This window comes from Tamandua tetradactyla, chromosome 11 (assembly GCF_023851605.1).
Source record: "Tamandua tetradactyla isolate mTamTet1 chromosome 11, mTamTet1.pri, whole genome shotgun sequence".
Lineage (NCBI taxonomy): Eukaryota > Metazoa > Chordata > Mammalia > Pilosa > Myrmecophagidae > Tamandua > Tamandua tetradactyla.
The window spans coordinates 26143294-26167409 of record NC_135337.1 but is presented as its reverse complement, the minus strand read 5'-3'; the positions used below and the strand labels follow the sequence as shown (position 1 = coordinate 26167409).

Below are 24116 nucleotides of genomic sequence, written 5' to 3'. Positions count from 1 at the left end.
TCCAGGACCCAACCAGCATTTGGGTATCTTTTGAATTCTTTAACCACAAACAAGCTTTACTTCAGGCTATCAATGTCTTAGCTTTCTGTTTCTCCTTCTGGGAGTGAATTTATCTAAGTTATAGTGTGCTAAAATATTATTATAAAATTACATGTTATTTTTATTTAACTTCGTAATCAAGCATTGCCATAAGCAAAGATATGAATGTAATATTCAACAGTTTATGGGCTGTCAAGGTTTTTCTCATTTCTGAAATTTTATACACTTAAGAAAACAACGTGGAATATATGCTGTGTAGTTTTAGGCAGAAGGAAAACCAGTGAACAAAAGGTCTGTGGAGGTAGGTTTTCCACAAGATGAGGCAGAATTTGTTTATAATTTTTGCTGGCTCCCTTGTGTTATCTATCACTGAATATTCAAGCATGGGGTTGATAACCAGAAGTTAAGAAGAGATTAGAACTCTGAATGAAGGCCACACTGGGTCATGCTGCAGGGTGTAAGTAGGCTTCTCCAGGGGGCTAAAACACAGAAGGATGGGGGAATTAAATCCTAGAAAGATGAACTTGACCAATAGGATAGAGATGTAGGGAGAATGTGGCAAAGTTTCCTCTCCATTTTCAGGTGATGGTGTCATAGTTTTCAATATCTGCCACGAACAATGCCATACAATGGTTAAGGCTTTACCAAGAAGCTCATTTTCTCACAGTTTGGAAGGCTTGAAGTCCAAAACATAGATGTCAGTAAGGCCACACTTTTTCTTTGGTCCTCTGCCACATGGCAATCTCTCCCTACTCTTTGGTTTCTTCTAAGTTATGGTTTTTACTGACTTTTGACAGCATCCAAATTTCTTTCTTATAAGCCCTCCAGTCATACAGATTAGAACCATCCTGATTTAATTTGATCATACCTTAACTAATAATAACAGCTTCAGAAGGTTCTGTTTACAAATGGCATCATACCCACCGGAACATGAGTGATATGTGAACATGTCTTTGTGGCTACATAATTCGATCCTCCACAGAAGATTGTCCTGAGGCATTGTTTTCTGTCTAGTCTATCTGGAGATGTGCACAGGACCAATTGGCTGCCTGTCTCTCTTTGCTGCTTGTGAAGCAGTGGCCAACAGTAGTGCATTATCTTGTATTTAAACTCTATCTTTCTCTATCTCATTTTGATTTCCTTCTACCCTCACTACCCTAGATTTTATTTCCAAATAAGACATTAGTTGACCCTTTCTCAGGTTCTGTTTTTTTTCCATCCTGAGATAACATACTTGCCAGTCAAAAGCCAGAATAGAGGGACATGAATTTTGTTTAAAGACTGTTTCAGTGCACAACACTATTAACAAGGGGGATAATTATAATAATAATAATATCTAATATCTATGGAGTACTCACTTTATTCCAGGTACTGATTTAAGTGCTTTATATGTGATAATGCACTTAATCCTCACAGCCATCCTATGGAGTAGACATTATTATTACTGCCAGTTTGGGTTTGTTAAATGCTGTGGAGTACAATACACCAGAAATGGAACTGCTTTTAAAAAAGGAGTTTATTAAGTTACAAGTTTAAAGTTCAAAGGCCATAAAAACATCCAAACTAAGGCATCCAGAAAAAGATACCTTGACTCAAGAAAGGCCAATGGGTCTGGAACACCTCTCTCAGCTGGGAAAGCATGTGGCTGGCATCTGCTGGCTCTTTGGCTTCTGATTTCAAATAGCCTCCTAGGAGATATTTTCTGTTCGCATCTCCAAAGGTCTCTTTCACATCTCTGAAGCAACTGTGTTTTCTCCAAAATGTACCCCCTTTAAAAGGACCCCAATAAACTAATCAAGACCCACCTTGAATGGGTGGAGTCACATCTCTGTCTAATCAAAAGGCCACACTCATAATTTAGTGGGTCAATCTCCACGAAAACAATCTAATCAAAGGTTTCCACTCTACAATATTGAATCAGGATTAAAAGACATGGCTTTTCTGGGGTACACAACACTTTCAAACCAGCATACCACCATTTTACATTTACGAAAACTGAAGTACAAAATGTTCACCAAGGTCACACAGCTAGAGCAGCAGACATAGGATTTGAACCTAAGCAATCTGATGTGTTTTTATTTGTGCTGAAGAATTCCCCAGTACGACAGACTCCTCTGAAGCTTCCTGTCCCTATTTGACAATGCTGAGGCTGCTAACACTTTCTATGTGACAGTGAAAAAGGGACCTTGCCATGAAGGTTATAAGTAGAAAATGGTCTTGAGCAAACTGTGGTTCACTTTGTTTAAGGAATATGTGGTTGTTGAGGCATCGGACTCTGAACTTCCCAGGATCCTCAGTTTATATGCTCTAAAGGATATATTACAAAACATGTACTTCCTTGAAACAAACCGCTCATATCTTTCCTAGTAATAGAGGTTTTTTAGGAGAGTCTAGCTTATTTTATGTTTCATTCCAACTACGTGAAGTTTCATCTTGAATCATTTTTACCCACTATCATACAGAGAATATTATATCCATCCTGTACACAACCACACATATATGCCCATGCTCAGGCTCATTAAAGTCCACTTTGTAACTATTTGGGGCTAAAATACAAAGGTTACCAGTTTGTGTGATGTAAGATACCGTGACTGAAAGTGACCTGACTTATACTTTCCTTTCCCTTTCTACTGCTCTATTGAAAATAATGAACACAGAATCTCTTTCAACAAAAGGTCATTTGTGTCAATGGACAGAACACAGAGGATCAGATCACCTGCAGTAATTGCAAATTAATGCTCTCCTGGTAATGCATTAACTAGACACTATTGATCTACAATTGAATCATAGAGAGTGACTGAGAAGTGATTTTACTTTCCTATTTTTTTGTGCTTTTATTGCTTTTTCCATAATGCATTTTTCTTTCAACTGGAATTTTCTCTAATTGTCTCCATTTTTAATTTCCCACAGTGAGATGCTTCTAACTTGTAATTAGAATCTGTAAAAATTCATGTCGCTGTCTCAAAAGCCTTTTAGAAATCTACTGAACTGTAACTTTGATGCTATAAAGCACGTACATGATGCACAGATACATATTTCCAGAGAGCCACACTTTTGAATGATTTTTTCTTCTCAGATAAAACAGAAATCCATTTGGGCCTCCATCTAAAATTACAATTTGTTGCGTAATCTGCAATAAAACATTAAAAAATTTCCCTTAAAAGCATTTTAGTTGAAGAGCAGTTCTGATGTGATTTTCTTTTTCAGAATACAGTTTTAATATATAGTACAGTTTATTTGGGGGCTATGTTTGAACAAGACGGAGGTATAAGACACTTCAGAGTGTGGTTTCCCCCACAGGGTTTTTGAACAACTAGCAAAAACTGATGGAGCCATCTTTCCCCAAACTCCACAAAACAGGTAAAAGATTGCAGTAACTGAGCAAGTGCCAAATCAAGAATAAATAGCTTTAAATATGGTATGAGAAATACCAGGCCCCCTTGCTGGACCCTCCCCAACATCTCCCCAGTGTGCTGCAGAGTTCAGGAGGGAGCAGAGTAACCCCTATGCACACACTGGGGTGACCCTCCCATAGGAGTAACTATAGGGATAATTACAAAGGCCAATGTTCTTGCATTATATATTTTTGGTATATAACTCTACTTTTTGCTTCCTACGGGTTCTAAAATGCAAATGCACACAGAGTAATGATAAGTCTATGGTTTTGGGCATTCAATGCACATGAATATAATTTATAACAAATACAATTAAAAGATGGGAGACAAGAGAAGTATAGCAACAGTGTATGTATATGCTATTGAAGTTAAGTTGGTATCTAAAGAATTGTGATTGCTGTAGATTTAGCGTGTTAAGTTTAAGATCCAAGGTTAACTACAGAGAAAATATATGGAAAACATATTCAGAAAGATATAAGAAGGGATTCAAAATTGAACAATACAAAAAGATCAAATTAATATGAAAGTAAGCATTAATGAAGAGTTAAGTGACAGAAAAGATATACAATTTACAAAGATCAAATAGAAAAATGGCAGAAAAAAATCCTACATTATCTGGAGTTACTTTAAATTAAAATAGATTGAACTTTCCACTAAAAAGTCAGAGATTGGCAGAACGGATAAATAAGTATGACCCAATTTTATGCTGTTACAAGAGACTCAACTTAAATTCAAAGATACAAGTAGATTGAAAGTGAAAAGGGTGGAGAAAATATACCATGCAAACAGTAACTGAAGAGAGCTGGGGTAGCTATTTTTATATCAGATAAAATAGATTTTAAGTAAAAAACTGTTATGAGGGACAAAGAAGGTCCTATATACTGAGAAAGGGGTCAATTCAACAAGATGGCACAATTATAAGTACATCTGCAATTAATCCTAGCCCTAAATTATATGAAGCAAATATTGAGAATTTGATGGGAGAAATAGACATTCCTACATTAGTAGTAGAAGACTTCAAAACCCTACTTTCAATAATGGATAGAACATCTAGAAAGAAGATCTGTAACGAAATACAAGACTTGAATAATGCCATAAACCAACTAGACCTAAAAGACAAATAGAGAATGCATTACCCAACAGCTGCAGAATATACTTTCTTCTCTGATGCACATGAATCATTCTCCAGGATAGAACACATTTTGGGCCACAAAACAACACTCAATAAATTAAAAAATATTGAAATCATACAATATATCTACTCTGACCACAATGGAATAAAGCTAGAAATCAACAACATAAAGAGAACTGGAAAATTTACAAATATGTGGAAATTAAATAGTTTATGTGGGAGACAATTTTTTAAAAAGTGTAAGTGTGAAAGAAAGAACAATCCAGTACAGTAAATAGTGGTAACATTTGTACAAAACACTTGGGACAAAATTCAGATTTCTCTATTTTGTATCAAACCCTTAATTGATGATTTTTCTATATGATGGAGCTGATCATAAACTTACATTTCAATTCTGAACTTGATCATGGTTCAGTTCTAAACCAGTCCTGATCCTGGTTTTTGAACTGAGTTAGGGGTCACCTGAACAAGAAGGATATTCTGACAGCAATTTCCCTTACTAACTGCTTATAATCTTTAAACCTACCATTCATTTTCTAAACCCCAAATGGGATAAATAGTTGTGACTTCTAATAAAAGTCTTTAAAAAGTGCTTTCAGGTCTGTTAGAACTTTGATATTTTATTCCTATTCTTATTCATTACTTGTAGTAAGTGCAAAATAAATATGCACCCAAATTGTTGCTTACTCCTTATTCCTCAGCAAACCATCCTCTAGACCAAGAAAAACTCTGCAATCCTTTCTTCTAAGAGTTTGTAACTAGAGACAGATCCAGTCAAAGTTGATGTTCATTTTGTAGTCTGTCTTAGAGCTGAACTCAGGTCCTGGAGGCCCCCGATGTACCAGGCATTGCTGGATGATAAGAAGGTTGGCATGACCAGGATGGTTGGAACAGCAGGGAGAAACTCCAGGGGTTGAGATTCTGAATTGTGATATGCTCTTTGCTATATTAAATATTATTTATCCCTTACAATGTGCCAATGAAATAGGTACTATAATTTTCATTGTATAGATGAACAGATAAAGATTTATAGAGATTAAACAATTAGCCCAAGCTCACCAGTTAATAAATGATACAGTCACTAATTGAGTAAAGGACTGTGGAACTTCAAAGCTTCTTTTCCTAACTACCATACTATATATTTAGGGGCCACAGAACCACATCTGGGTACAAAACAATGGCATATAAATATAAGAATATTGCCAAAGATCTTCAAGAATTTTAAGAAAATTCTATAGACCAAGAACAGGGTTTCTTCAATGAGTGCATTAGCAAGAAAAACAAGGAACTCGAGAACACTTATGTACATAAATACATGTATGTATATATATATATATATATATGTACACACACACACATACACATATAACAATGACAGAGAGACAAAAGAACTATTCATATCAATTTACTTAAATTTTTCATTCTAAAGGCTTAGCTTCAGGCTTGAAAGAACAGAATATTATTAGGAAGAATTAGAAACTAGAGACAAGTAAGATGTTGGGGAGCACCTGGATGGTTCAGAGTCCAAAGAAAAAGAAGTGATCGCTGGGTGTCCAATAAATTCAATGCAGTTAAAAATCTTCAAAAAATATCTTTATACATCCCCTTAAGTAATTATCCTCAAAAAATAGAACAAAAAGACTTGTGTGTTTTACTAGTACAAAGAGAGTTTACTGATGTTCTAAGAGTTAGAATGTAGAAATCCTAAAGTAATTAGACATCTCAGATTAGTTATGACAGCTCCAAATTTGACAAATTCTTGGGTGAGCAAACATCATAAAATGTATTCCAAGTAGGTTTCACCATGGGGTTGAGAAGTAACTATGAGTAAACGATTAAATATGTAAATTGTTTTGTTAATTACTATACGCAACTCCTAGCTACTAATAATCTGCCAAGTTTTAAAAAATTGCTTTATGAATCACTATATCTCTAATAAGGGATAACAATGGCCTTTATAAAACAGGCCTCAGTGCTCAGTTATGTATTTTTTTGGTTCAGAGCCCTGGTCATTCAATAATCCAACCACTGTCCAAAGCTGTTACCCTTCCTCTTCTCCATTCTACTTCAGCTTTTGGAAACATTCTGGATCATGATCAGAAGGTGAATAAATAAATCTTCCCATTTTTTAACCATGGAGGATAATTAGATATAAGACCCTTTCATATTACTCCATAAGCAATGAGCTTGGAAGAAAATCTGGGGTAAATCTGCAGAAACTAATGCAAAAATAGGAATAAAGTCATAATATACTACAACTGAAGTGATAAATGGTTGCTTTCAGAAGGAAAGTAACTGCAGAGGGTCTAGGTTCTTGTGAATACATTGTAAGGCGGATGACCAAACTGACCATAAATAGGCTTGTACGCTGACAGGTGTAGGTAGGAGGCAGATAAAAGAGTCTAAGCTTTGGTTTATTATTATTTCAGAGAGAAATTTCCAGCCTCAAAATAAAACACACACACACAAAATCAAAGGGACCAGTCTTAAAACAGCCCAGATAAAGTCTAAATTTGTTTTGTATTCATTAGAAAAAAGATGGTAATCATAAGTCAGAGAGATGTCACTTAAAAACAAGAGAGGCCATTATCCATGAGCACCATTATTATAATGAGGTAAAAATTCAGTGCCATTTTAAAAATCTAACTAAGAAAAGTGATGAAAGAATTGGGGCAGCATATATGAAGCAAAATAGAAGAGTACAAAATTGGTTGTCATGATTTGAAAACTTTCAGGGAGTTAAGCACTTATTGAGGAAACAACCGTGAAAATTTTCTTTTGAAGGAGTCAGTATTTTCATTTTCATGTTGCAAGGGACAATAGTTAGAATGGCACAACCAATCTATTCTGATCTGAAGCCTTGGGGAACAAAATCCAATACATTAAGCACATGATAGAACTGAACAATCCTGGAAAGGGATTTGAGTTAGTATGATTTTTGGATTAATATTTTATAACATTTTTATTTATATAGAAAGGTGGTGATGATGTTACTATTAACAAAGTATGTGCTCAGAGATATTTTCCATCTAGAAGTGATAGATTTATGTCGATATAGGCACATTTGGGGTGGGGGGCAAGGCAGTTAAGAACCGCCCTAGAACAGAAGAGAATTGAAAAGATGGGGAATAAAAAATATTAATTTAAAATGAACAAGAAGGAAGTGCAAAGTAGAAACGTTCACTGAAAGTTTGCCCTTGGATCTGTGAAGAGAAACAAGATCTGCGGTGTGAGCTAGTGAAAATGTAAATCAGACTGTTACGGATTGAACTGTCCCCTTCCAAAAGTGATGATGAAGTCCTCACTACTTCAGAATGTGATCTTATTTGGAAATAAGATCATTACAGACGATATTAAGCAAGTTAAAATGAAGTCATACCAGAATAGGGTGGGCACTTAAAAGGACTGGTGTCCTTATAAAAAGGGGCAAGGAGACAGTGACAGACCCAGAGAGGAAAGAACACCATATGGGGAGTAAGATTTTGAAGCGCAAGCATTGCCAGAAAACCACTGGAAGCTGAGAAAAGGCAAGGAAGAATTCTCCCCTACAGATTTCAGACTTTTAGACTTCAGAACTATGACACAATAAATTTCTGTTGTTTTAAGCTATCTAGTTTGTGGTACTAGGAGACTAAGACACAAACCTTGTCACTCTTTGGAGGTTTGCCACTCTTCAACAGCTTCCCATTGAACTTACAATAGCATCTAAAATCCTTATATGGTCTATAGGACCCCACAAGATTCAACTCTGCCTGTGACTTCCACTTGATCTCTGCTCATTTTGTCTTGCTGGGCTTCAAGCAGACCAAATCTGCTCTCATTCTCGCACCTTCATATTTATGCTCTTCCTTGTTCCTCTGCCAGGAGACCCTCTGTCCCACCCATTTTCATGACTTCACTTTGTTATTCAAATCTTGGCTCAATTATCATTTGTGGGGGGTTCTAGCATGCAAGGTTCATGAGAGTATGACTCTTGATCACCCTTGCTTCCCTGGTGCTAAAGCCATGCCTGGTACATAATGGACAACCACTATATGATGAATGAAAGTGTATCTGATGAGAGTTCACTGAAGACATCATGTCCATTTTTCTGGATACCAGATTTCAAATGCAACTAAGATTATATATATATTTTTGGAAGCTATATAATATGCTGCCACTGTTGACCAGTCAAGTTAAGCACTCTATCTTTTTCACAGAATTTCTTTTTTTCCATTTTGCCTCTATTTTATGTGTTTATATTAAGTTTTGAACTCAAAGGTAAGACTGTATTTTTATTTAAAAAATGAGCTCTATTATCTTATATTATCTCTCCAGCTTTTCTTGAATCTACCTGGTAACATACATACTCGGTCTCCAAATAGCACGTTTCCCGACAATTAGACCAACTGGATTTCTACGTTTTCCCCAAGTATAGAATTTAGAAAACCAGGCCAAGCAGTCTTCCAGAAACCTCAGAATTTCCTTACTCGGCATGCGGAAAGATTGATTAGAATTCAAAGTCATCCTGGAAACTGAGGAAATCAGGGATAAATTATTCAATAATGAGAGGAGCAAGCAGATTGTAAAATTACAAGGCAGGGGATGAACAAACTATACATAGGTATAGTTAATGAATTGAGAATGAATCAGCAGTTAATAAGTAAGTTGAGGACAGAGCAAGCATTCACTTGTTTCTTATGATGAAGTCTTTCTTTCATTTTTTTGGACACATTTCTTGAGCAGAGATTGTGGGGGTTAAAGAATGAAATCATGGATCAGAAATTAGGAAACATGAGTTATAGTTCTACTGGGTAGCCAACTGATGAAATAAACTGGAGGAAATTGCAAATGCTGTAATTTCCAACTCTGTAAAATGGGGCTAAAACATGCTTACCGATATACCCATGGCTTTGTAGGAGTCAAATAAATGAACAAGTGGATAAAAAAATTTTGAAGAATAAAAGCTACTATGCAACAGACCATTAACATTCTTTACATTAAATTTTCTATAGCCTAGAGCTTTCTAGGCCATAGATGCACTGGGATCTTAACCCTACCTTAGTACCTGACAGAGCTTATAAAATATTAGGGTGGATTTTCAACGAGCATCAAATGACCATCCAAATGAATATGGCCTTTTGAAAATAATCCTTTTGGAAGATGTTGGCATTGTTCAGAATAATTTTGTAATCTCTCTTTCTGAAATGTTTTTAAAGTCAGTTTATGAACTGCAGAGAAAGAGTTGCATGACTGTATGGAAAATTCAGTTTCACAATCAACTTTGTTCATTCAACTTGTTTCTCTTTAATTTTGTTTCAGGAACTCAAACACATTCTCAAAGTATGAAGAGCAGTTACTGATGGCATTCAAAATACATTGCCTCCCAAAGTGACTACTTCTAACAGTCATTTGGATAACTTATGGTATAAGTTAGTAAAAATTAGTGATGTCCGGTCACATCTCATTTCTCATGATATTGATTGATTTGAAAGACTCAGAAGAAAGCCACAAAGAATAATTTTTTTGCATGTGTAAAATAACAGTATCCAAATAACTGGATTTCTTTTTTTAAAAAAATCTAAATAGAAAAATTAACAGTAGATAAAACTTTGGTCAAGCAAAAGAAAAATTTTGATAAAGAAGTTTAACCCTTGGTTAACCATATCCCTACATGTAGTACAAAAAGGGACAGACAGCAAAAAGGATCTAAGTTTATTCAATGAAGTTTATTTAAGGCTAGAAATTTCATGTTGCTATATATATAGAAACATATCTTAGCTAACTTATGGTTATTTCCCGGCATAAAATAATCGTCATGTGATACTGTTCTTTTTTTCTTGCAGTAAAACTGTCTTTCAAAGAGATGAGATTTAATTTCAATTAATTTCCTTTGAATCTAGATGTTAATCCTTCTATCAACTGGAGAGTGTGTATTCATTCAAAGGCCTAGCAGGTTTCCATTTGATTTCTTCTGTTTGCTTATAAACAACATTTGTTGCACTAGAATCAAGATGCTTTTCAAAAATTAAAGCCTCTTGAAAAGAACCTTCCATTAAAGTAATTTAAAATATTGTAATAGTTGACACAGTAATTAGAGCTTCATTGAATGGATACTAAGAGCATTTTTTTTCTTTTTTATTATTCTAAGAATATAGAGAGTCCACTTTTAAAAAGTATATACTTGGATGTTGTTTATAGAATTATAAACGAAACACTAGGAAACAAGGAAAGTCATAGTGGAAAGAAAAATATGTCTATTTAAACTAGCTAGACAAAATAGTTCTGATGCCATTTGAAATAATTTCAAATAGTATCAACTATTTTTATTTCATATTTTATGCTCTGGCTTCAAAGTAAATAATGATGGAAGGAAGAATAAGAAATCATTGCATGAATATTTTCCTCTTATCCTATGAAAATATGGAATATGGCATGCAAAATTTTTATCACCTGAAGGCATCCATGAACAAAGTGGAAGCACTGGCTCCTCCCTGTGCGTTATGATCACGAGATAAGGTCATTAACGCATCTGCACTCATGTGGAAACACTGTCATCATGCGGCTTCAATTACTTCCTCTTCTCCAGTTTTAATAAAATAATACATTCCCCGATCACATTAACATATTCCATTTAGCTTGAACTAGCTCCATCAGGCAGCTTTGATTATGGTTAAAAATTGACTTGGTTATGAGTCTAGTGAGTGACCATCACGTGACCATTACTTTCCATAGCAACTGCTGTTCTAGTTTGCTAGCTGCTGGAAGGCAATATACCAGAAATGAACGACTTTTAAAAAGGGGAATTTAATAAGCTGCAAGTTAACAGTTTTTAGGCCAAGGAAATTTCCCTATTAAAGCAAGTCCATAGAAATGTCCAATCTAAGGCATCCTGGGAAAGATACCTTGAATCAAGAAGGCTGATGAAGTTCAGGGTTTCTTACTCAAGTGGAGAGACACATGGCAAACACAGAGCTTCTCTCTAGGCTGGAAGGGCAAGTGGTGAATAAGGCATCATCTGCTAGCTTCCCCTCCTTGCTTCCTGTTTCATGAAGCTCTGCAGGAGTCATTTTCCTTCTTCATCTTCTGGGTCACTGGTTGGTGGACTCTCTGCTTCTCGTGGCTACATCGTTCTGCTCTCTCAGAATCTCCTTTCCTCCAAATGTTTCCTCTTTTATAGGATTCCAGTAAATTAATCAAGACCCACCTAGAATGGGTGGAGACATGTCTCTACCGAATCAAGCTTAACACCCACTCTTGACTGAGTCACATCTCCACGGAGATAATCTAATTACAGTTTCAAACATATGGTACTGAATAGGGATTAGAAGAAATGGCTGCCTTTACAAAATGGGATTAGGATTAAAACATGGCTTTTCTAGGGTACATACATCCTTTCAAACAGGTACAACTGCCCACTGTGTTCCCTCTTTCTGTTGCATTTCAGTTTTTTCTATTAGCTTCAGAGTCAAACCCATGCAAAAGACATGGGAAATAACAACACCCTCACAATCTCTATGAAGGGACAGGTCAAAATTGTACTTGAATGAACTGATGGCCTCTAATTGCTGATGTCCTAAGTAAAATTCTTTAAGAGACTGAATTGTAATGATGATATCATTAATTTGAATTATAGAAATCCATACTCATTCAGAAAAAAACAAGGTAGATGGTACTTGCATTCTCTATCCATATACATCAGAGGAGAGTAAATATTTTGTCACAAAGTCCATCACTAGAAGCAACTGACTTGCCTGCATTTTGGTCACAATATCCCCAAGAAATTAACAGAAATTGTAGACTAGTGCTTAACCCAAAGGAAGGAGGTGTAAGATTCATTGGAAAATCTAGGTCTGGGACTAACAACTAAAATTAAAACCAAAACATGCCAGTATCGATTTATTAAATTCCTCCCTTCCTTCAAATTGGTTTAAAGGGTACTTTATTAAAGTTATTTATTTACTATCCTTTATAAGAATAACTTACTAGGTCTACATTGGCAGCCAAAAGCAAACTCATTTTCTTTAGAGTAGCCCCACAAAAAATTTTGGGATCTTGAAAGTTAATCAAGAGTTTGGGAATATAATTTAATAAGGAGACTAGTACTTTCATCTGTCCTTTTTACAGCTGTAGCTGGCATATAATGAAAGCCTGTCATGTAAGATGAAAAACCAGGGATTTCAAAGACAGTGAGGTTCACTTAAACAAGTTAAAAGTCAGTTGGGTTGACTGACAAAGTTATAAGGGCACCAACCAGGAACACAAACTCACAATTGGTTTTGAACCTCATTTCTGGGCCTGTAAATTACATCTGGTTCTGTTGTAGCAGTCATTTTCACTCTAATGTTGTACCAGGGAATGATCTGGATGGCCCAAATTACTCTCTAGGTAAATTCCTTAGTTTTCATATTCAACATAGAATGACGTGTTTTTAAGGTAGGGTGAATTGATGTTTTACCATTGAAAACCTTAACATCTTTGTCAAAGCAAATGATAGAATAAGATGATGGAAATGAACACTGTCACTGAGAAATGATACTTTCCTAGAAATGGTAAGAAGACTTTGAAAAGCAAAAATTCCTGTTACAATGCAACCTGAAACCCTAAAAAAGCATTTCAATTTATTAACCGAAAAATGGTCTAAAATATTATTTTTATGTTTATAATTCAGTTATAGTCTCAATTAGCAAAAAATTAAGCAATTTACATTATAACTCAGGTTTTTCTCTTCAATAAAAATTTCCCTGTATTCACCAACTTGAATTTTTTTGTACAAATGTTACTTTTTCAAAAAGACCTACTTTTCACAATGTTATTATCTTCTTGCATAACTGTAGTATATTTATGTTTCATAATTATTCTATATCATCTCTCCACATCTCACTAGAATGCAGGCCCTATAAAGCCAGGGGCTTTTATATGTTTTATTCACACCTATATTCCAATTTCCTGGAATAGTTATGGCATGTAGTAGACTCTCAGTAAACATTTATTCAATGAGTAAATGAATGATTCTCTGTGAGGCATTTTTATTAGCAAGGAAGGTAAATTCTAGCAAACTCATTCAACATAACAAAAAAATTTAGCTTTACATTTTTGAAATGTTAGTAGTTTTTCTACAGTCATATGGCTTAATTTTCAAACATATATATATATATGGTCATGAGTTACTGAATTTTTAAAAAATGGAACGTGAAATTACCACTTTGAGTATAAATCTTTATTCCAGTTGTGAATTCACATATCTTCATAGTCTATGTATTGATGGATAGTGAAAATCAGAATCAAAATATCTGTATTTATATATCACTATTTCGGTACCTTTACTTCTCTTTCTATGCTCCAGTATATCAGCACCATCACAATAAAATTTAAACTTTCATTTCATTTGTATCTGAATAAATCTTGTCAGTACATACTTGATTTCTGAATAGGCATAATTAGAAAGGTAGATTTGATAGAATCCCACCTGAAGATATGGAAGTGGTTGAGTTCTTTAAGGGAAATAAAGAATCAGAGAACGGGCTTGAGTTGAGCAACAAGAGGCAATGAACAGACAGCATCAGAGAAGTAGGAGGGTTGTGATGGAGGGGTTAGGGCTTTGAGATATGTGAAAAGATTTGAATTAGCTGCAGGAAGGAGTTTGGTGGGAAATAAAACAAAGATGAATAAAAAGGGATGCTTACTAGCAGCCAAGGCCCAGCTGAGGTTATACACTGTGAATCTGGAGTAAATCCAATTGGCAGTGTTACTTGAATTTCTCTAATAACATTCAACAGTCCAAAAGTGTAGAAAATGAAAGGTTAAATTAACCTGGGATTAGAGATTAGAACAGAATGAAATTCAGTTATAACAGAAGAGAAATGGAAATATTATACATTCTCCACCCCATTCTAATACCAATCCAAAACTGTAAAGTCAAGTGTTTTTCCACTCATGACTGTCCTAAATATCTCTTAATACAATTTAGTAAATGCTTCAGCTAAAATTGATTAAAAAAAAACATTTTCTGGCTGAATAAAAATCTTACTCAAGATAATGGTAGGGGTGATAAATAATCTCTAATTTTCTTCCACAGAAAGCTTATGTGTGGAACTTTACATTTTTAACAAAAATAGTTTAGGAAACTATATTCTACAGAGCTAGAACTCCATGTGAATCCCCTGTATCCTCTTTACAGTCTGATTAAGAATTGAAACTCAAGCACATTCGTTTAACAAATTCATTCAACAAATATTTAGCGTGTGTCTGCTACATGCAAAGCAGTCAATACATGGGGTGACCAATGGTTTATGATGGGTCTAGTATGAAAAGATTAATTGAGCTGAACTCAATTAATTAATTAATCCTGCAAATCTGAGTCAACAAATATTAAGCTAGTGAGGCATTTCATGTAGAAGCTGGAGCTGAAAGGACATAATATGGAAGGGTTCTGAGGCCCCAAAAGGCCCTGTATTGGGTGGAAGTTCAGAAGGAACAAAAAATGAGGCGTAACACCTGGAAAGAGAAAGGTAGGATAACCTACAGATTCCCTCTGAGAGGTAAATCACATGGCTCATGAAAGAGACCGAGAGCTGCCAAACTGGTTCTTGCAGTTTCGGGTCCAGGGTCCATCTATGTATAGCATACAATAAACTTCATTTTCTTTAGGTAATCTAGGCAATTTCCTGCTGCTTGTTCTAAGAGAAACCTAAGCAGAAAGTGCCAAGTTGAGTGGTTCTTCCACCACAGAATTTTGTGAGATCACATAATACTCTACATATATTTACATACTATGATCCATGCACTGCAAACATATCTGCATTCAGAATATATCGTGTTAATTTATTTTTCTCTGTTTTTACATTTTTTCTTTTTGAATCCTGACTCTAAGGGATAAGCTGTAGCCTGGATATATAAGCTTTGAGTAGGTAGGGAAGACTTACTTATTATTAATATCCCCAATACTTCAGGTTCTACAAGAAGGCCAGACAGTGTGACCAATTGAAAAAAAATCATTGACTTTGTGTTTGTGGAACTTGAGGTCTGAGCTCTGGCTTAAGCATTAGTAATGTTACTATGGCAATGCCACTTGCACCCTTCATACCTCAGGTGACCATCTATAACAGAAATGTTCACCTACTTTACTCTTGGGTAGATTATGGGATTAAAGGAAATACTGTATGAAGCATCAGCTAATACTGGCCTATGGTAGATAGTTGACAATGTTTACCCCCACGTGTGACTTGTCCCAGACGACATGACAGATAATGAGCAGAAGCATGTATGGAAGCCAGCTAATAATCTACTAATATCTCCCAGTTCATTCATGCCTTTCTATGTGTTCATGCAAATAAACACAGGTTATATTCAAGCTTGGGCATCTGTTATCATCCAGATTCTTCTTGAAGAAGCTGTCCCATATTCTTCTCCTCCCTGCTTTCCTTCCTTCCTTTCTCCTTTCAACGATTTCCTTGCTTTGGCTATTAGGAACCTTGGAGTCAAATTTGATAACCTCTCCAGTAACTTAGAGTATAGATTTTGTGTATCGGTTTCAACCTTGATTTTATTTTGTTTTTCAATCTAGATTTTAATTTTATCAGGATTTCCTCATGTGTTTATTTTTCAATCCCATAGTATAATATGCATTTTGGTACTCCATCTCATTCATTTCAGAAACAGATGTGTGAGCAAATACATTTAAAAACCCTTAATAGAGGAGATAATGAACCTCAGGTTTGTTTTCTACTCACACTAGGAACTCAATGAATGCTGCCATTTTGATACTACCTTGCCTCTTTCTCAAGAGGCCCTAAAAGAATATATTAATTGTCACATAATTTACACTGTATTCATTAGACAGAGTTTAAAAAAGACAAACACAAGTACTACCTGTAGGACTGAAGCACCACTGTGGAGAAATTGGAGACCACTTTCAGCTGAATCAATTCCACCAGTGGCTAAAATGGGAAAACCAGGCAAAGCACGAGCAATGGATGTCACAGCTCTCAATGCAATGGGTCTGATTGCGGTTCCTACAGAAAGCGAGAATAAATCATAGTGAGCACATTGGTCACTTGAGCATATCGCCTTATATTTATGATTATGTGATAGCAGTGTTTTACTAGAAGAAATACAAATTCCTGTTATCTCTATTTAAGGTGTAAGCATATATAATATATAAAGGTTCTTACGTTTTAAATTATGTTAATTTATAAATGGTTATGTATTTATTTTAAGGTCTTTGATGCTATTATAGCATCAAGATGTGTTGTACAAGTGGTATAGCACCCTGGAACTCTTGCATAAAACACATGCACGTTATATTTTGATATGCAGTAATGTGTAAAAAAAATGGATGGAACATTCAAGAATTTGTTTAAAAAAGAACAAGGAATGGCAGAGTTTGAAAAATAAAAACAATCACATACAGTGCACAAATAAACATATAGCTCCGTTATGTTTCCACAAAGTATAAAGCACTGGTGTGAACATAGATACTGTACAACAAGAAAGTTCCTGATGAACTTACAGCTTCCATATTGCTTTCTACATGTATTTCCACAATTTGTTGAAACATAGTGAGCTTGAATGAACTTTTCATAAGTTAGAAAGTTCTAACCAAGTTAAGGAGCCATTAAAAAGCACCCAGTAGAGAGTATGTGTTTAATCGTTTATACTTTATTAAGCCAGATTTTACCATTATATTATTCTCTAATAGAAATGAAAACTGCATGGATGGACAGATCACTTTGGGATCATTTTTGTGTGAATCTACTATTACTTATGCTAATTTGGATTCTCAAGGATTAAAACATCCTGGAAAAATTAATGCTCTATTAATGAGGAATAGAGGAATATTATTTGACATTCATGGTGTACACTCATAAGTGGTCCTTTAAGAACATTTTCTGAACTAAAATAGTTACATTTGTACAAGAATTTGACACAAATTGAAACCAAGCCTCCAAACAAACAAGTAACTTGTGAAATCAAACTTGCGTTGAATATTTTATCATCACCTCCACCACCCAAACATCAGCACAAGCATTATTAATACATCTTTACTGAAGTTCTCATTTCAAGGAAGTACAGAGCTTTTCCTTTTATCCTGTTCATATTCATTTTAGATGAAATTGAATTTATTTATAACTGATGCTGTTGTACTGAACACCAACATTTGTGGAAATGTCTACTTGTTACCCCAATACTTAGAAAAGCAACTTCTAGATATTAATGTTTCTTAGTCAAGAATGTTCAAGGCTGAATTTTGTGACATTTAGAATACAAGGTCAGCTAGGTCAAATTAGTGCCTGAACATCACCATTCAATTTCTATTTCAAAATATTAATCAATGACTTTCTCTTAGTTTCTACGTTTTAATCATAAAGAAGGCTAACATAGTGAATGGGAAAATTTATAGGAGAACACACCCAAAACACATGCATTTATATATACATATTTTTAGCTATACTAAAAAAAAAAGAAGAAAGAATAAATAGTAAAGGAAAACATTTTAAAGGAAATCTGAAGCTTAAATAACCCTTTAGCTAGAAATATGGCTCTGTTCCTGATATAACTGATGTGTTCAATACATAATAAACTGATCTCTTTACCTACATGTTACTTTGAAGTCATAAGGTATGAAATATTGGAATTCTCCTTCCTACCCTATCCCTTATTGAGTTGACCCAGAGAGTAAAGAAAATTTGACCTAAGTAGATTAATGATTCATTTCTAACTGGACTGTTAGAAGATTACCATTAACACCAAGGTACAAAATTTCAAAATGTTACACAGGGATTTGGCCACATACTCAAATAGATATTAATGGACATCAAATAGCAAAAGCACAGAACACAGCTTTGAAAATTTAACCAGTTACATTTAAAGGGCAACATTATTACACAGGTGTTAAAAAAAAAACGTTGGCAAGTATTCAGTGGCACTTGAAGAAGTTCAATTAGATCAAAAAGACATTTTCTATTTCATGTTTTTCTTCCTTTTCTAAAACTTTCCTGATCTACCTAATGAACATGAAAACCTTTCAAGCTAATAAAGGTATCTTTTTCAAAATTAAGAGTAATTATGTTCTTTGAGAAAATGGGATCCAAAAATGAAGAAATGGGTCCTCCTATTCTTAGGCCATAGTAAATTCAGTTTTTATTTCCATTATAAACTTCATTTGATTGGTTTTCTTTATAATTCAAGTGATTTAAAGGGAAATAGAGAAGACTGTGGGAAAATGGCTGAGTAGAAAGCTTTCAGAGTTCAGCTCATCCACCAACACAACTGTTAAACAAGCAGGAACTCTTTGAAACAATTACGTTGAAGTTCCCAAATCCAGCAGAACACCACACAGCACCCAGGGAAGGGTGGGAAGAAGAGGCTGGTAAGTTATAGTGAAGTTTAAAGTAGGCCCTGGAGAGAGGAAGGTGTGTCTTCTGAGAAACAGAGGACGCATTCAAACGCCTGTAAACAGGGAACTCCAAAACAACTCAGGACAAGACACAGGCCCATAAAAGACAGGAAGGGCCCTGCACACCACCCTTCCCTTAGGGAGACCTTCTTGATAGAAGGGCTGAAGCTCAAGAAAATCTCTGTCTTATCACCAGCTGATTGCAAAACCAAGAAACAGACATCTCAGAGAATAAATCCCAGCATTAACACTTAAGAATATGAAAATGTACAGTGTGCATAAAAGAGTGCAAGACAAACAAATAAAAAACAGGAAATGATGGCCCATCCAAAATAAGAGGATAAAAATCTAGAAAACACCAAGGAAGAAAACCAGAATGTGGACATACCAAACAAGGATTTTAAGAATATAGTCTTAAAAACGCTCAAGGAGATGAAAGAAAATACAGAGAAATAACTAAAGGATATCAGGGAAACAATGAATAAGCAATAGAATAACCTAAGTAAAGAGATAGAAATTTTAAAAAGAAACCAAACTGAGCTACTGGAGTCGAGGACCAACATAACTGAAATGAAATATCCCCCGGAGGTTTTCATCAGCAGACTGGAGATGGCAGGAGAAAGAATCAGTAAACTCTAAGACAAGATAATTGAAATGAGTCAGGCAGAGAAGCAGAAAGAAAAAAGTATCATAAAAAGCAAAAATGGCATAAGACACCATTAAACATACAAATACATACATTATATGGGAATGCCAGAAGAAAAAGAAAAAGAGAAAGGGTCAGAAGAAATACTCATGGCAAAGCACTTCCCAAACTCAGCAAAAGACATGAAGAGAAACATCCAAGGGGCCCAGAGAACACCAAACAGGATAAATATGAAGAAAAATCGGCCTCATCATACATTGATCATATTATTGAATGCCAAGGACAAGGAGAGAGTTCTGGAAGCTGCAAGAGAAAAGCAACGTGCTATGTACCTTGGAATCCCAGAAAGACTGAGTGCTTATTTCTCATCAGAAATAAGAAGGCAGTAGGTTGAAATACTTAAAGTGCAGAAAGAAAAATGTCAGCTTAGAATTTTATATCCAACAAGACTTTATTTCAAAGATGATGGACAGATTAAGAAGACATTCCCAAATAAGCAAAGGCTAGTGAATTCATCAAACCTAGACTGGCCTTACAAGCAGAGAAGAAAGCTCCTCAGATTGAAAGTAAAGGATACTAGCCAATGGTTCAAAGTGCCATAAAGAAATAAAGTCCTCCAGTAAAAGTAATCATTTGGGTAATAATAAATGCCAGTATCATCATAATGTATTGTTCGGTATGTAACTCCACTTCTCACTTCCTACTGGTGTGAAAATGCAAATGCATAAAAAGGGAATGCTAAATCTATGGCTTCAGACATACTGTGTACAAAGATATAAATGGCAGCTACAAATTAAGGTGGTGGGCAGAGGATTATAGGAATACTATATGTGTTTTGCTAGTAAAGTTAATTTAGTATCAAACCAAATATGATTGTTATGTTTAGGATGTTAAATTTTGACCCCATGGTAACCACAAGGAAAATATATGAAAAATACACTCCAGATAGAAAAGAGAAGGCACTCAGTATGGCACAATAAGCAAAAATCAAATGTATACGAAGGCATACATTAATGGAAGAATTGAGGGACAAAAGTATATAAGACTTTCAAAGACTAAATAGCAAATGGCAGAAGAAAGTTCTGCACTTAGTAGCGACTTTACATGCAAATGGATAACACTTTCTCTCAAAAATCAGATATTGGCAGAATGGATAAAAAACCATGACCCAACTATATGCTGTCTGCAAGAGAAACACTTTTTATTCAAAGATACAAGTAGGCTGAAAGTGAAAGGACAGAAAAAAGATGCAGCATGTAAATAGTAACCAAAAGAGAGAACAGGGGTAGTTTATTAATATCAGATAAAATAGACTTCAAGTCAAAAACAGGTACAAGGGACAAAGACAGACACTATATACTGATAAAGGGGTCATTCAACAAGAAGATATAATGATTATAAATATATATGTACCTAAGAGCAGAGCCCCTAAAATACATGAAGCAAACATTGACAGATTTGAAGGGAGATATTGATGATTGTACATTACTAGTAGGAAACTTTAATATACCAGTTTCAATAATGGATAGAATATCTAATCACTAGATCAATAAGGAAACAAAGACTTGAATAATACTATAAACCAACTAGACCTAACAGACATATACAGAAAACTTCGCACAACAACAACAGAATACAAATTCTTCTTGAGTGCACATGGATCATTCTCCAGGATAGACCATATATTAAGTCACAAAAGGTGCCTCAATATATTCAAAAATATTGAAATCATTTAATGTATCTTCTTTGACCATGATAGGATGAAGCTAGAAATCAATGAAAGGGAGAAATGTAAAATTCAAAAATGTGTAGAAATTAAAATATATATCTTTAGACAACAATGAACTAAAGAGGAACTCATAAGGGAAATTAGAAAACATCTTGAGGCAAATGAAATATAACAAAATATAACATAGCAAAACTTATGGGGCACAGCACAGGCAGTGCTGACAGACAAACTTATAGCTCCAAATTCTTACATTAAAAAGAAGACTTCAAATCAGAAACCTAACTAAAAACTGGAAAAACTAGAAAGAGAAGATCTAAACTCAACTCAAAGTAGGCAGAAGGAAGGAAATAACGAAGATTGAAATGGAGATAAATGAAATGGAGAAAAACAAAGAGATTCAATAAAACCCAAAGTTGGTTCTTTGTAAAGATCAATAAAATTGACAAACCTTCCACTAGAATGATGAAGAGAAAAGAGAGAGGATAAAAATAATGAAATCCGGAAATGAAAAGAGGGGCATTACTACCAATCCTGCTGAAATAAAACAACAAATGGTGGATACTATGGACACCTGCATGCCAATAAATTAGATAACTTAGATGAAATGGACGAATTCTGAGAAGCACACAAACCACCTACATTGGCTCAAGAAGAAACAGAAGATCCCAACAAATCAATTACCCATAAAGAGATTGAATTAGTAATCAAAAACCTCCCAATAAAGAAAAACCTTGGACCAAATGACTTTCCAGGGTAATTTTACCAAACTTTTCAAGCAAATATAAAAAAGACCAGAAAGGACATAAAAAGATGCTCAACAACATTAGTTTCCAGGGAATTATAAATTAAAACCACAATGAGATACCATTTCACACTCACTAGAATGGTTTCTATTTTTAAAAAAGGAAGAAAAATTATGTGTTGGAGAAGATGTGGAGAACTAGGACAGCAAATCATTGCTGGTGGCAATGTGAAGTGGTACAGCCACTGTGGAAGTCAGTTTGGCAGTTCCTCAGAAAGTTAAGTATAGAATTATCACATGACCTGACAATTCCACTAGTAGGTATATACCCAAAGGAATTAAAAGCAGGGATTTGAAACAGATATTTGGGTACCTATGTTCATAATGGCATTATTCACAGTTGCCAAAAGATGGAAGCAACCTAAATGTCCATCAACCAATTAATGGATAAAAAAGTGTAGTGTGTATATACAATGCAATCTTATTCAACTGTGAAAAGGAATGACATTCTGATACATGCAACAACATGGATGGACCTTGGAGACATCACGTTGAGTGAAATAAGCCAGGCACAAAAGGAAAACTATTGTGTGACCTCAGTGATAAATAACTAGAATAAGCAAATTCATAGTTAGAATCTAGAATACAGGTTAAGAGGGTATTGTGTTAAGGGAAGGGAAGTTAAGGTCTAAATTATGCAGGGTTCTTATGAAGAACGATGGAAAAGTTTTGGCAATGGACGATGGTGATGGTAGTGCAACATTTTGAACGTAATTAATAGCACTGAAATAAGTATCTGAATGAGGTTAAAAGGGGGAATGTTAGGTTGTATATATGTTGACAGAATAATTTTTTTTTAAAAATCCATGGAACTTCTCAACACAAACACTTAACCACAAATTAAACTATGGTCTATTGTCAATAGTACTATTACAAAAATGTGCTTTCATCACACAAATGTCCCACATCAATGCACTGTGTTCATAATAGGGTAGTTATTGGAATCCTGTATTTTATGCATGATTGTTTTGTAAACAATATGACTTCTCTAATATAGAAAAAAATGAAATATAGTCAATCTGTTTGCAGCATTATATGGGAAACAGGTGTTAAAAATGACTTTCATCACTCATAAAAGGTTTTTAGAAGGAAACTGAAGATATGTCAAATGATCTTTATAAATTGTTATGTAAAAATTCTTTTTAGTTTTAAAATGACAGAAGTAAAGAAATATTATGTTCAACACAAAAATAAAACTTTTGGTGTAAAGAAAATGCACATATCAATGCCATACAGGATAGTATATATGCCAAGAAAATGCACAGAAACTTCAAAACCACACTTAATGACATAATTTTAAAACTTTGCCACTGCTATAATAATGAATGATTGTAGACCAAATTCTTGGAAGGAAGGAGCCAGTTGGAGAGGCTTAAGGAATATGTGTGGACACCATATTTAAGAAAATGACAAGGTTTATATCCAGAAATTGAAATCCTGTAAGCTTAAATGAGATAATAGGCAATACGCAGCTTAAATTAAGCCCTCATCTACATGGGATGGTCAGATGCACCTGATGGAAAATTCAGTTATATCAAGCTATTCTGTTTCAACTGTGTGAAGTCCTCCAATGAAAATCAAGGACTCAAAATTTTGAGTCCACAAATTTTGAAACAAGCTGCAGGCTCAAAGAAACAAGACAGAAAAATGAACTGGACCTGTGATTTCAGGTTACTGAAATCTGATAGCAGATTACTGCGGCTAAGAATTCTGACTTGTACTCACATGGCCCTGGTGGGCCTGATGGACTGGACTGGGCTGTAACTTTTGGTCTTGAATCAATCTGCGAAATCCATATAGTCACAACTAAAAAACGCAAACCAGTGTTTTGAATTCATAGAACTTCTTTGATAAATTATAATACATTTTGGATAGATTCATATCTCAGAAAAAAAATTTTAATAAGTCACAGGTTTTTAATTAAGTTAAGCAATCTGATTTTGATGGACTTTTCCCCTTTAAAAATAGTATCACTTGTCAGGTATCATTTAAGTGT

At 34.8% G+C, this 24116-nt stretch overlaps 1 protein-coding gene across 1 annotated transcript in view; it reads right to left on the bottom strand.

Moving 5' to 3' along the window:
• The window catches only part of DPYD (dihydropyrimidine dehydrogenase), a 961456-nt gene that overhangs the window by 157173 nt on the left and 780167 nt on the right, over positions 1-24116 (bottom strand). Inside the window, 1 exon segment of the mRNA XM_077120172.1 lies at positions 16417-16559. Within this exon segment, the coding sequence (XP_076976287.1) occupies positions 16417-16559 (143 nt within the window).